The sequence below is a fragment of the Lissotriton vulgaris genome, chromosome 12, assembly GCF_964263255.1.
Source record: "Lissotriton vulgaris chromosome 12, aLisVul1.2, whole genome shotgun sequence".
Classification (NCBI taxonomy): Eukaryota; Metazoa; Chordata; class Amphibia; order Caudata; family Salamandridae; genus Lissotriton; species Lissotriton vulgaris.
In genome coordinates this window covers 263,811,605-263,825,755 of record NC_141700.1, presented here as the reverse complement: position 1 = coordinate 263,825,755, position 14,151 = coordinate 263,811,605, and the positions used below count along the sequence as shown (strand labels likewise).

The window sequence follows — 14,151 nt, the reverse complement described above, 5'->3', positions numbered from 1 at the left end:
TGAGGAAAACCATCCTCTTTCAACTCCCTCAGCATAAACCTTAGAGTTGTGGCCCCACAGACATCAAGCCTACCGCACTATTTAGGGTGGATGTTCTGACATACTTTTTTTCTGTTCCAGACCATCAGGAAAAGCATGGCAGTGCAAAACAGAAAAGAGTAAAATGACTCCCATATCCTCAGAGGAAACTTCCAGGGTCATTTTTGTTTTTCCAGAAACAAATTTCCACTTTGGGAGTTTATTTCTGAAAAACAAAGTTTGCTGAGCGACCACATTACGACCACTTAGAAAACGTACTGTTCCTTCCGTGAAGCAGCCATGGCTTCAGCTCCTCTGAAGGCATGGAGACCTCTGTCAGGCATGACAAGATCTTTACATGTGACAGACTGTAGTCTGCTAAGGCAGTGGAGCACATGTCCAGTCGGCCCTGTAGGGATGGAGTACAGTCCGCCATTCCTTAAATAAACCCCTAAGTCTTCTGCTACTAACAGTCCCTTTGGCTGATATACACAAAGCCACAATGAAAATGCACTGAGTGCAGAACATTCCATGCCATCTTGCTGTGTCTACTGTTTAGCAACCAAGCTTAGTCTCTGTAGAATGTGTCCCCAATTTAGCAGTGTAGTGCAGTTTTACTGACCTTCTAAAAGTAGTCTTCTGAGGTGAAGGCAGTGGTTCAAAGACTGTACGTTCTTGCTTCAGGTATAAAGACGTCTTCCAAGCACCACTCCGCCTCCAATCATCTTCCCTTCAATGCTAACCTGTTGTAGCACTACAGTAAAGGATATCATTTTGTGTTTCTATTTCGCAGGCAGCCGCTGTGGAGGAGGAGCGTGTCCGTAAGGCTATCCTCGAGTTGGATTACTTGGCACCTTTCATGGCAAAGCTGGGTGACCCTGAGAAGCTGACCAAGTGGCAGATGGTGAAGCTGAAGGAGGACTGCCTGGCAGACCTAAAGCAGAGGCTCATTGACAAAGCCAACCTCATCCAAGCTCGCTTTGAGAAGGTAGCCCAAAAGAACTTTGTGCGCTCTTCATCTTTTTCCCTCTCCTCTTCCATTTTATTCTCTCTGCATCCATCCATCTCCTTCCAGAGTGACGGAGGCTGATGCTTTACATGTTAATTTTCTAAGATAGGCTCATGATCCAGCACAGCCTCATTTTGAGAAATTATCATGCACTTAACTTGTATGTGTCTTGTTCTTTCTCTATTTCCACCATCATTTTACATCCTCTGTAAGCCCGCCTCTGTACCTGTCATTCTGACTACCTACTTATTTATCTCTTTCTGGGATTCATTGTAAATGGTTTTAGGAAACAATATTAATATGGGATATCAACCAGAAAACTATTGAAAACATATCACTAATAGCTATAAAAGATTTCTTATCTAAAAGGCTTTGATATGATAAATAGAGGGAACAATTATTACAATATTTTGAGTGCAATTGTCACTGTAAAGGTATTGTCGGATAAGAATTCATGAGAGTGTGTAAAGGGCCAGTTTGTGGTTTCAAGGTAAACAGTGTTCTTTGAACTTGGTTATTAATGACAAGAGATGATGAAGCTGTACCCTCCCAGGATGGGAACATAAAAACAATAACCTTTGTTTCTTGAAGGTTTGGGGAGGCGGTCGTAATTTCTTTACCTATTGGTATTTATAGAAATACATTCTTAAAGAGTATCCAGTATTAAAATCAAACAGGGCATCTTCAGACGTAATCTTCTTGGATGTTCATGCGATTTGACTTAATACAGGTAAAGAAGATACCTGCCAACATCCTTGGCTGGATTTGGCAGCAGAAGATTGCAACGCTATCAACCTTACTTGGTGTCATTCTCTTGAAACCTCTGTTCATGGTCTTGTGGTTGCAACAAGGGAACAGGTCAAGTTGACAACTGAAGGTTGAAAGTAACTGTTGTTGTCTAACACGCAGTCCTCGAGTTTTAAAACCTGTAATGCTTCACACAATGCAATAAAAAATAGGAAAACGCCTTTTAGAATTTAAATTAAACAGTGACAGAAAGCTAAATGTCGGACACTTGATACTATAAATGTAGTTCAGCAAAACTATGCAATAAGTGATTTTAAAGAATATACCAAATGTGCCTTTGCATTTCTGAATAGCATACTAAACACAAAGACTGTGAGCACTTTTGATGTGTGTCCCAAATACTTTGCAGTCGAGGCTTGAAATCTACACATAAATAGATAGAACAGGACAGTCTTTTTAGGTCTCGCGACCTATCAATGCGCGCAAGCGCATTGAGCGGAGCGAGAATTCAAGTGCTCAAAATCCTCGTCAAACCAAGGGCTTTTTGCTGCGGTTTTCTTTTAGTTCACGTGGCCACAGGCACGCGCTTTTGGGCCATAAACTCTGTTCCCCAGCTCCAGCACCTCCCCTCTCTCTCCCCGCAAACACAGCCTTACTTGCATTTCTCCTCCCCCTCCCCAGCCAGCTTCCCCCAGGCCGTAGCAGCACTCCTCCCACACCTTTGAAGTGAAGCTTAGCTTCACTTCAAAGGCCCCTGCTGCTTCACACCGTGTCGCATTTCTCCTCCCCCCTCCCCTTCTCTGCCTTCCCTCCGTCTTGTTGTAATGCTTGGATTTAGCTGTTTATACAGAATGAAAAGCCGAACTTTCCAGTATGTGACTTGATTTTGTCTAATGTGAATCCATGAAAAGGTGCTATGGGTCACACGCGGTTTATCACCCATGTCGTCATTAAAGGTGCACGTGCGCAGCATTGGGAAGGGGCGAAAGGGAAAGGTCACTGGCACATTGTACACAGTGCGTTCTTTGTTTAAAGTATTCCTGTACGGTCCATGCTCTAAAACGATTGCAGTCGTCCAGGCACTAATTCCCTTCACTGACCTCATTTGTGTGGATTGTAAGTGGAAATCTAAAAAAACGATTAACAACATGGACCATACGAGAAAACTTTAAACAAAGCACGCATTGGTAGAGGAATCACATTTGCTTTAAAACATGTAAAACGTACAGTTGATTCACCATCTTTAAAACACATCTTTCCAAAAATCTCGTGGCAAGTCAACGTTGAAAACAAGATAAATGAACACAGGAGAAAGAAAACATTTCGAAGGGCAAGTCACCGTGGGCGGAAACAAAAACAAAGGAAGGACAATTTAGCAGTTTTACCATAAAAAAAGTTTAAGACACAAAACCAATTAAAAGTGAGAGGTGTTTTGAAATCTACCAGAGTAAATACCGCATGTCTCGGTTCGAGACAGCGCATGCGCACCATCTAGAGCACAGACCTAAAAAGGAGTTAACAATGGCACAAATTATTATTATTTTATTCTGTGACATTATCACGGTAAATTCGTATCTTTTTCCAGTAAGGAGACCCATATATAACACCCAAGGCCCAAACAATTCTGACACTCATAGACTTGTTGAGTGGGGATGAGTTAATGCTATATTGTAGTGAAATACAGAATGTTGTACATTATCAAAAGGGATGCACTAGAACTGCCGCGTTACCCTGCTCTGTGCTGTATGATGTGCTGCGCCAGTCTACGTTTCTGTATTTGAATTCTGGGACTTGTCGTGTTTCATAATGGATTGAACAAGACTACACATGCCAGAATACAAAGAACACACGTGGGCTGGATTAACACATCCCGCATGGACCTGGCAATTTGACCGGGGTGTTGCGTTAACTCGGAGAACAGACTTTTGCAAACAGAAATAGAGTCGATACAGAGGGGGCCGTTTGAAAGGTGGGAGGCCCTGGGCAGGTGCCCACTTTACCCATGCCTTACCGCGCCTGCTCCCCTCAGCCTTTCCATACTGGCTTTCCCCCGTCACGCCCTCTCCTGCACTCCTCCTCAGCCGCCCTCTTCTCCCGCCCTAACTGCCCCACCCCCAAGTCTCCTCAGCTGCCAATTTTTCTTTCAATCCTTGCCCCCGCTCCTCTTTCTTCACTCTCCTTGCTTTAGCACTTCTTTCTTTCCCTCCTGGGTCCTCCCTTTCAGCCCTTCACTTACACACTCCCACAGCCCCCCTCTCCCCCATTTCTCATCACCCCCACCCACCCTTCAGTCTCAATAATTTCCCTTCAGTCACCTTTGCCTACTTCTCGTTTCTGGGTGGTGTCTTCTGAAGCCGATACATTTGAATCCCAGCAGGGTAGGTTCAGCCCCTCATTCTTCCGGTGTTGATTCAGCGTGTAGCTTTCGTTGGGTAGCTGTACCCTCCCCCTCCTGTTCCCACTGTTTTCGATGGTTAGTGGAAGCACATCAATCATGGAGTGACCCTCATACACCGCGCTTCATCCTGCCCTCCCCAGACCCCCCTTTATTCTTCTTTTCACCTCTCTTTACCTCCTTGCGTTCATTCCCGCTCCCTTACTTTCCGTTCCTTTCCTTCCTTCTCGGGTCGCTCCCTTCCTCTCAGTCCACCTACCTTTGTTTCCCCACTTTTCCATTTCTCCACGTCAGGCGGTGTTTTTCTTAACACCCATCCTCCTTCCCTCGTACCCTCCCCCATTTTGTTCTCAGTTACTTTCCTCCTCTCGGTCCTCCGTCCTCCCACAGACTTTTAATCTATTTTCACTTCACAATCCTTCTCTATTTTTGTGTACGCCCTATTCCCCATGTTCCTTCATCACAACGTCTCACTTTCTACTTTCTTCCCCCTCCCCCCCCTACAGTTTCGTCTTCTCCCTTCAATTCTTTTAATCAGGCCCTCCTCTCTCCCCGGCCCCTCACTCAGTCCTCACACCTCCATTTCCCCCTTCCATGCCTGCTTTCTTCCTCCCCTTGCCTTTCTCTTGCTGCTCCAGGTGTGATCTGCACAGCTCTCCCTTCAATTCTTTTCATCAGCGACCCCCTCTCACACCTGCCCCCCCCCTCAGTCCTCACACCTTCATTTTCTCCTTTCATGCTTACAAACGTTTAAGTTATTGCCATTATAAATTACAATAACTTTTATTTAAGTATTAATTATTTACAAAATTAAAAGCCATTGTTATTTGTAATATCAATACATCTAAGTCACGTAAATACAACACACATTGCATTACAAATGCTATAGGTGTCACATTTGCGAAAGTTAAAACTATTGACATTGTAACTGACAAAGCTATTAATTTTGCTATTTTCAAAACCAACACATACATTAAAAAAGTGTCATTTACAATACCAATCGCTCAAACTTTCCTAATGCGAAAAGTTAAAAGTATGGGCATTGTAAATCACAAAAAAAAATGTAATTTAGAAAACCAATAGCTCAAACTTTCCTACTGCGAGACCTATTGGCAACGCCAGTGCTTGTTATGTGAGGAGTTCTCCACCTGACTGCTGAATCTCCACAATCATAAAGATACTATACTTAAAAAATATACTTGTAGATTATGAATCGCAAAAAATAGTAAACATACACCTAAAGTGTACATTTACCTTTGTGCATAAGGTCCTATATGTCTAACCTACTTCCCATCCCAATCCTCTTTGAGCTTAGCCCTCATTTCTGCTCCAGTTCTGTGTGCCTGATCCCTGTCCCTCAGCTTACCTCACATGGCTGATGTTTGAGGGTTACTTTAGAGATGAGCAGCAATAGAGAATCTGCAGGAAAATAGCAGGCTCCCCATTCATACTACCAGTGGTCGAAAAGCTCCATTTGTGGATTCCATGGTGGCAGATATCCTGTCAGTTGAGATTCCTACGGGGTCCATTCTCATCGTCACCTCCCTCTCCTCCTCTTCAGCGAGCCACTTCTCCATGGATTCCAGCTGAGTGCTGAACCACAACTAGAGATTCAATTTCTCCTGCTCCAGTGGACCATGATCCCTCTGCTGGGATGGGGCCCCAAAGAATTCATTTGCTGGGAAGCAACCCTTCCATGTGTTGCACCTCTGTATAAGCATGAGCGAATTTTGCGGATCTCGCGTTCGCGAATTTTGCGGATTTGCGGATTCGCAATCCGCAAAATCCGCGAATTCCCGCGAATTTGCGGATTTTTTTTTTTTTTGTGTTCGCCCGTGTTTCTGCCAGTTCGCGAGGGTTTTGTACACTTTCGCAAATTGCGAACTTACCTGTCGGGTCGCAAGTTTCGCGAACTTGTTGTTTCTACGTGTCCAGCCTGTTTGGGACACTCTTCTTCATCACTGCCACTCTCTGTCACCACTGCCACTCTCTGACTACTCATGCCACCCTCTGGCCCACCCATGCCACCCTCTGTTTCATCACCACACCCTCTGGTTGTCCAGTGTACATTATTTTCGGCAAAGCAAAGCACACCTTCCCTGCCTCAAGTGACCTGAATTAATTTGGGGCTGATTAATGTGTCACAGAATATTTTTTTAGCTGGCACCTGCTTCCTTAGTGCGCCCTGATTAGTGATCTTTTGCACTTGCTAAGTGCTTTCATTGTTGCAAAATTAGTTACAACACCTGCCCTGCCCCAACTGACAATAATGAATTAGGGGCTGATTAATGGATTTTAACTTCCAGCCTGGCTCCTGCTTGTCTCCCTTAGCTGTAATTCAGGACCTTTGTGGCATATGTGTAACTATTCTGAGGTTCAGAGCAGGGTCACATAATAGTTTCAACTGGCAACTGAACTCTGGAGGGGCCCCTCAGGAAGCACTACAGGAAATGGCTACTAATGATGAGCCTGAACTTTTGAACCTGGTAAGTAGTTACTTTCAGTTTTGCTAAAATCGTATTTCTGCAATTTTGCACTTATTCGCGGGGCGCGAACTCACGCGAACAGTGCGAGCAGTGCGAGCAAAATCCGCTGCTCGCGGATTTGCGGATTTTGCGGGAGATTCGCAAATCTCGCGGATTGTGGATTTCCCGAAAATCCGCAAAATCCGCGAGCGGAACGGATTTTCCGCCCATGCCTACCTCTGTACTGTGTGAAACCTTTAGACTCCTAGTTGGTGGTTAGGAAGCTGTGCCTCAACCCTTCCTGGGTGTCCGCAAGACTATTATTAGTCCTTTTTTGGTTCGAAAGCTGTATCTTTTGGTGGGTTGTGCCTCAACCTCTCTGAGATTAACCTAATAGACTCATACACTTGGTGGGTTAGTAAGCTACATATTGTAGGTTCAAGTGTACTGCTTCAGGGTGGTCCTCAGAGACATACTCCATATTTGGTGGTTGGGAAACTGTGCTTTCTAGTACTTCAGTCACTCCATGGACCCATATTAAAGCTTATCGTTTTTGAAGCTGCGCTTTTCAGTGGGGTTTACAGGTTAAGCAGTTTTCCACTTGAGTACTAAACCTTCTTTGATGATTTGCATGTTTGCATCAAACTCATTTTTATAAAGATACCCTGAAATGGCTGACTACCCTCTGATAGACCGAGTGCTCCCACATTTGTTAGGGGGACTACTAAGAGTAGCATTGATTATATACTGGTCTCAGTTAATTCCTGGGCCACCATACATGATCTCCAATTGAAGTCAGAGAAGATAGCGACCACCTTTCATTATGCCTTACAATAGCTGGCACTCTCATCGAACCCTCAAGTAGGAGAACCAGTGATAATGATCCTTTCCCTACTCAACCTCTAATCAGTAACACTCGAAGATCGCTGAAATGGCCATCAATAGTGGGTAAGGTTGAGATTATGACAAATATATACAAAACCTTTGCAGAAGTTATTCTCCCTTACATTAAATTGCCCTCTGAGAAAATTCCTATAGTTAATTTACATCAAACCATGATAGAACATTTTTAACTGATCATGACAAAACTAACTAGATGCGAGGAGATGGGCAAAGCAGAGATATCCAGTTGTCCCAACCAGTGGTATAATAAGGCTTGTCAAAAAGCAAAGATGGAGCTGAAAATGGCAGCTAAATCCAACAATATAGAGGCATTGAGAGACAAAAGTATGAGATATAAAAAGTTATTAACAGAAACAAAGAGAGAGTGGGATGGCAGCATATGGTCAGTTCTGATCTTAGCAGCTAAAACCAAGGACCATGCTGGCTTTTGGGGCCTAATAGCCAAAGAGAACAAAACAGGGAAAAGTAGCTTAGATCTTTTTTTGAACCCATTTCACAAAACTTTATGCTGAGACCACTAGTGAAACAACAAACACACATTGCAGAGATACGCAAATCATCCATATATATTTACCAAATTGGCACAAAACCATACCCTACAATTCAGCATAGAGGAAACATTGACAGCTATAGATGCTGTCATGTCAGAGAAAGCTCCAGGCCCGACAAAATTCCAAGTGATCCATTGAAGCATGATAAAGCAGTATGGGGCCCATTTGTTAATCTTCTATGCAATGCCGTGGCAGCAAGCGTGCCACTACCAGAATCTGGGAAGGGGGCTGAAATGATCCCAATCTTCAAAAAGGGGGAGCGTTAAGAACCATCAAACTATCGCCCCATAAGTCTGATCGATACTCTACAAAAGATATATGCAAGCCAGCTATTATCAAAATTGAACAAATGGATAGAGAGAAATAGTATTTGAACACAATACCAGGCTGCGTTTAGTGCTAAAACTAGCACTGTTGATCAGGTTTTTAGACTTCTTTGTTTGGGTTGGAAATATACAGTTTTTAAGAACAGTATTACTAAGGCTGTTTCCTTTGCATTGGAAGTCTACAACCACAGGGCCCAATGTGCTGCCCTATATGGAGCTGAACTATGGGGGGTCTCTTGTAAGAACACATTTGTGGGGGAAGAAAATACGTTTCTTAGAAGCTTACTATGCCTCCCTGCAAGGACACCCATGACTCCCATTACCATGGATTTAAATTTAAAGCGCCTGAATCATCAAGCAATCTTAAGACCGCTGCTATTCTGGGTGTTTAAGGTGTTTTTGCGTCATGTATCAGTGCAAACCTTTCACAAAGTGGCTTTTAAATAGTTCTGCATGGCATTTGTGCCTTCCGTTTACAACGTCCTTTGACATGGACTTCAGGGGCCGCATTACACATTCGGCACATTTTCCTATATTGAGCTAGGTGCACCTTTAAAAAGGTGTCCCGGCGCCATGAAGGAAAATGGGCCACATTATGGGTCAATGCATTGCCCCAGGGCAGCCTCAAACTTGTGCTGCCCTGCGACAGCGCATTCACATCAAATACGGAGCCGCTGCTTTGCAGCCTCTCTGTGCTTCACAGTGCATGCACATTTAAAGGGGAATAGAGATCCCCTTGCAGGTGAGTGCAGTCAGTGACTGCACCCACCTGCAACATGATATCTGTGGGGATCCTCCTTTACTCCCAGGAGAGGGCTGCCCTCTCACCTTTTAGGTGGTGCACTGTCAGTGTGCCTCCTGAGGGCTCCTTTGCCTCTGCGCCCGCGTTGGTAATATAGTACGGGCGCAGAGGCGAAAGTGTTCCCTCATTTGCATGGGCCACGCCCCCATTCAAGTGAGGGAATGCCACCTGCAGATAGCCCTGGCTCTTTATGTGCACCAGCGCTATTGGTATTACAGAAGGGGCCGCACAAGTACCTGCGGCCCTTTCTGTAATATCAAAGTGCCCCGGGGGCATTCAAAGCGGGCGCAAACGCCTGTTGGGCCCCCGGGGCACTTCATGTAATACGCCCCCAGAGGTCAATGACCGCAGATAATGTTGGTCTCTTTGGGATACAAAGTTCCTGGATGTGAGCAACATCCACTCTTTGCAGCTGTCTTTTCTACTCAGTTGAAAGAACAAAAGAGCACAGCAATCTGACCCATGTCTATTGACTGGGCCTACTTGTGCCAACATGGATGATATTTCTGGAAGATGTTTCAGGAAGAACTGAGAGATCTGGTGACTTAGATTTAACATAACCAGCTGTCGTGGCTATGTGTTTTTCACATAAGGGGCTCTTCTCTAGATCCTCGCTTTTGCCTCCTTCAATCTGTTCAAAAACATTTCTTATGGCTCACCACCCAAAAGGGCACTTCAAATAGACAGGTGATTTGTCATCCTAGTACAAAAGACGTCCCTTCGGTAATTTACTTTCCCTCTCTTGTACAAATGCTGTGGTGCTAGGTCCCCGAAGTCCCATCTGATAGTGCAAAAAAAATGAATATGGCAAAAATCTTTTTACCGCTTGACTTCTGGTGATAGTTTCTAGGATCAGAAACTTAGGGCTTGATTGTGACTTTGGTGCACTTCCACCAGCTCTCGGCCAGCATGGCACGGCTGGGCCAAAGCTGGGCAATGACCGCCTACCTGAGTATGAGTTTTTCCTCATACAGGCAGATGGTCCTTTTGCCATTCCCATGGCAGTGCCCTGAAAAAGAGCACCACAGTAAGAACGGCAAAAATGTTCCAGTACGGCATGGACGGTGACGCCCATGCCGTGCTGGAACTGGGGGGAATACAGACAGGGAGGCACATGTTGTGCCCCCCTGAATATATTCCCATGGCGGGGGAGGCATCTGGGCCCTGTAGGGTCCACTTTATTCCTCCACTGCCATCCTTTTCATGGCGGGGCTCCCGCCATGAAATGGCTGGCGGAACCCTTAATATGCTGAGCGGGACTGCACCAGTACGCGCTCAGCATATTGCATTGAACCTTTACTGCACCAAGACTAGAGAACGGTGGCTCCCTGGTGCAGCTGGTGGTCCTCCGCCACTACGACTACATGTAGTCGTAATAAGGTGGACGGTGGATCGCCACCGCTGTGCCACGGCGAGTGCGGCAGGATCAAGACCGCCACACTCATAATCAGACCTGCAGTCTTTAGTTAAACAAGCCTTCATTCTGTGTGCTGGAAAGCCTCATTTTTGTCTTCTATATAAGGCAAAAGTAATCTGTGATGGAAACACATGACTCTTGCACAAAAAGAAATACTCCTTTTTTATGAACATGAATACTAAGTTGGATGTTATGCCTTGCTCATTCGTTTTCATCTTGTCACTTCTTCTTTCCTTTCAACCTTTCCTCTGCTTCTCCTTATGTTGATCCTGTGTTGATTGATTTCTCCCCACATACAGGAGACTGGGGAATTGCAGAGGAAACAGCTATGGTACCAACAGAACCAGATGTACATGTCCAGGGAGGATGAGGAGGCATATCTGCAATACTGCGGTGAAGCTATGTTCCGGATCCACATACTGGAGCAGCGATTGACCAAGTAAAGATAAAAAGTGGACTGCCACACATCTTCTCTTCCTGCTAGAGCTCCCATCACCCCCACGCACCTGCATCTACCTACTGTTCCTTCGCTATTGAACCACCATGGAAATACGACTTCCCCACCCATGACTGAGTGTCCCTCCTACTACAGGATTACGTCTCTAACCCATCTCCTATTGGTGCATTGACTCTTCACTCTTACACATTGCGTATATCTACAAATTAATGGCTACACATTCAAATTTCATACTTTTAGTTTCAGTGTTTTAGATCTGAAAGACTCTTATGGGCAGATCTACAAAAAAGTGCCGCAGCGCGGCACCGCAAGCCCTTTGGCTGCGCCGCGCTGCGGCGCTTTCAGAGCACAGGAATGTGACATATCTACAATGATATATCGCATTGCTGAGCTCTCCCATGCGCTGGTGCAGAAACAGCTGCCATGTGCTGGAGCAATTTAGAAAAGGGGGTGGTGATGAACAGAGTGTCTGAGTTAAACAGACCACTCTTACCCAGTCAAAAGATCAGGGCTTGATCCATCACCGTTATTTATCTCACTGCCCCATCCCAGCTCAGAACCTGGCTATATGCAAATCAGTCTGTCCCTGGCCCAGTGCATCATGGGAACAGGGCAGACTAAACTACCAAGCCAATTCTTCACCAGAAAGGAGACAAGCTACCGGGGACCGGTTTCTGGCATTTCAGCCTTCTTCGGCCCGGCTTGCTTGAATCCTGATGGAGCAGTGAGAAAGGGACTCATGTCTGAGTATACCCTGCCACACCTATAGTGGCCAAAAACGATTTAGAAAAGGGGGTGGTGATGAACAGAGTGTCTGAGTTAAACAGACCACTCTTACCCAGTCAAAAGATCAGGGCTTGATCCATCACCGTTATTTATCTCACTGCCCCATCCCAGCTCAGGACCTGGCTATATGCAAATCAGTCTGTCCCTGGCCCAGTGCATCATGGGAACAGGGCAGACTAAACTACCAAGCCAATTCTTCACCAGAAAGGAGACAAGCTACCGCACTACTACTGCACTGGGACAGGAACAGACTAATTTGCATACAGCCAGGTTCTGAAACTGGGATGGTGCAGTGAGCTAAAAAACGGTCTTGGATCTAGCCCTGATCTCTTGACTGGGCGAGAGTATTCTGTTTAATTCAGAGACTCTGTCCCTCACCACCCCTTGTTGTAAATATTTTTGTCCACCCTAAGCGTGGAAGGGTATACTCAGATGTGAGTCCCTTGCTCATTGCACCATCAGGATTCAAGCAAGCCGGGCCGAACACGGCTGAAATGCCAGAAACCGGTCCCCGGTAGCTTGTGTCCTTCCCAGTGTAAGAATTGGCTTTTGTAGTTTGGTTTGCCCTGTTCCCATCATGCACTGGGACAGGAACAGACTAATTTGCATACAGCCAGGTTCTGAAACTGGGATGGTGCAGTGAGCTAAAAAACGGTGTTGGATCTAGCCCTGATCTCTTGACTGGGCGAGAGTATTCTGTTTAATTCAGAGACTCTGTCCCTCACCACCCCTTGTTGTAAATATTTTTGTCCACCCTAAGCGTGGAAGGGTATACTCAGATGTGAGTCCCTTGCTCATTGCACCATCAGGATTCAAGCAAGCCGGGCCGAAGACGGCTGAAATGCCAGAAACCGGTCCCCGGTAGCTTGTTTCCTTCCCAGTGTAAGAATTGGCTTTTGTAGTTTGGTTTGCCCTGTTCCCATCATGCACTGGGACAGGAACAGACTAATTTGCATACAGCCAGGTTCTGAAACTGGGATGGTGCAGTGAGCTAAAAAACGGTGTTGGATCTAGCCCTGATCTCTTGACTGGGCGAGAGTATTCTGTTTAATTCAGAGACTCTGTCCCTCACCACCCCTTGTTGTAAATATTTTTGTCCACCCTAAGCGTGGAAGGGTATACTCAGATGTGAGTCCCTTGCTCATTGCACCATCAGGATTCAAGCAAGCCGGGCCGAAGACGGCTGAAATGCCAGAAACCGGTCCCCGGTAGCTTGTTTCCTTCCCAGTGTAAGAATTGGCTTTTGTAGTTTGGTTTGCCCTGTTCCCATCATGCACTGGGACAGGAACAGACTAATTTGCATACAGCCAGGTTCTGAAACTGGGATGGTGCAGTGAGCTAAAAAACGGTGTTGGATCTAGCCCTGATCTCTTGACTGGGCGAGAGTATTCTGTTTAATTCAGAGACTCTGTCCCTCACCACCCCTTGTTGTAAAAAAAAAATATGTGTTGGAGCAGGCACCCTTTTCACCATGGTGCAAGGATGCCTGCGCCATGGGGGGATTGCTTTTGTGAAGGAAGGGGTCCCTTCCTGCACAAAAGCAATCACTGCAGGCATTTTCCTCTTTCAATGTGTGCTGCAGAATGCAGCACACATTGAAAGAGGAAAAAACGAGGAGAAATTAAAAAAATTCTCCTCGTTTCGCTTGGCTACGCCACCCCTATGGTGGCGCAGCAAACTGACGAATTTCCAGGTTTACAAGTCCCCGAAAATCTGGAAATGAATCAGTGGATATGGGTGTTGCATCGGAACACCCACAGCAACACCCATGTCCCGCCCCTAACACGCAAAGTGTTGCGTGAACAGGGGCGATATTTACAAGCACAGGTTAAGTCATGCAGGGTGACTTTACCTGTGCTTGTAAATATCTCTTAGCAGGCTGCGCCACCGGTGCGTCACGCAACATGATGCACCGGCAGCACATGGGCTTGTAAATATGCCCCTTATTTTCTTAAACCCAAAATATCCAATTTGCCATACCTCTTGGATCTCACACCCAGTTGAATCCCGGATCTGGAGGCCATATTATCAAGAAAGGGCGATACATTATCACCGCTTTTATCAGCAGGAAACTGCCGCAAAAGTGGCGATAATGGGCTTGATAATATGCCCTTGTGAATTCCCATAGAAGCCCAGGTTCTGGTGTTAACCTGGGCTTCTATTGGAATTCACAAGGACATATTATCAAGCCCATTATCGCCGCTTTAGCAGCAGTTTTCTGCCAATAAAAGCGGCGATAATGTATCGCCCTTTCTTGATAATATGGCCCTATATT

General features: G+C 45.6%; 1 protein-coding gene across 2 annotated transcripts in view; it reads left to right on the top strand.

The window, feature by feature from the left end:
- The window catches only part of DRC7 (dynein regulatory complex subunit 7), a 193,886-nt gene that overhangs the window by 179,272 nt on the left and 463 nt on the right, over nucleotides 1-14,151 (top strand). For both annotated transcript variants that reach the window (XM_086945007.1, XM_086945008.1), the window contains exons 16-17: nucleotides 812-1,006; nucleotides 10,933-11,072. In XM_086945007.1, the coding sequence (XP_086801133.1) occupies nucleotides 812-1,006; nucleotides 10,933-11,072 (335 nt within the window). The remainder of the gene's footprint in view (nucleotides 1-811; nucleotides 1,007-10,932; nucleotides 11,073-14,151) is intronic.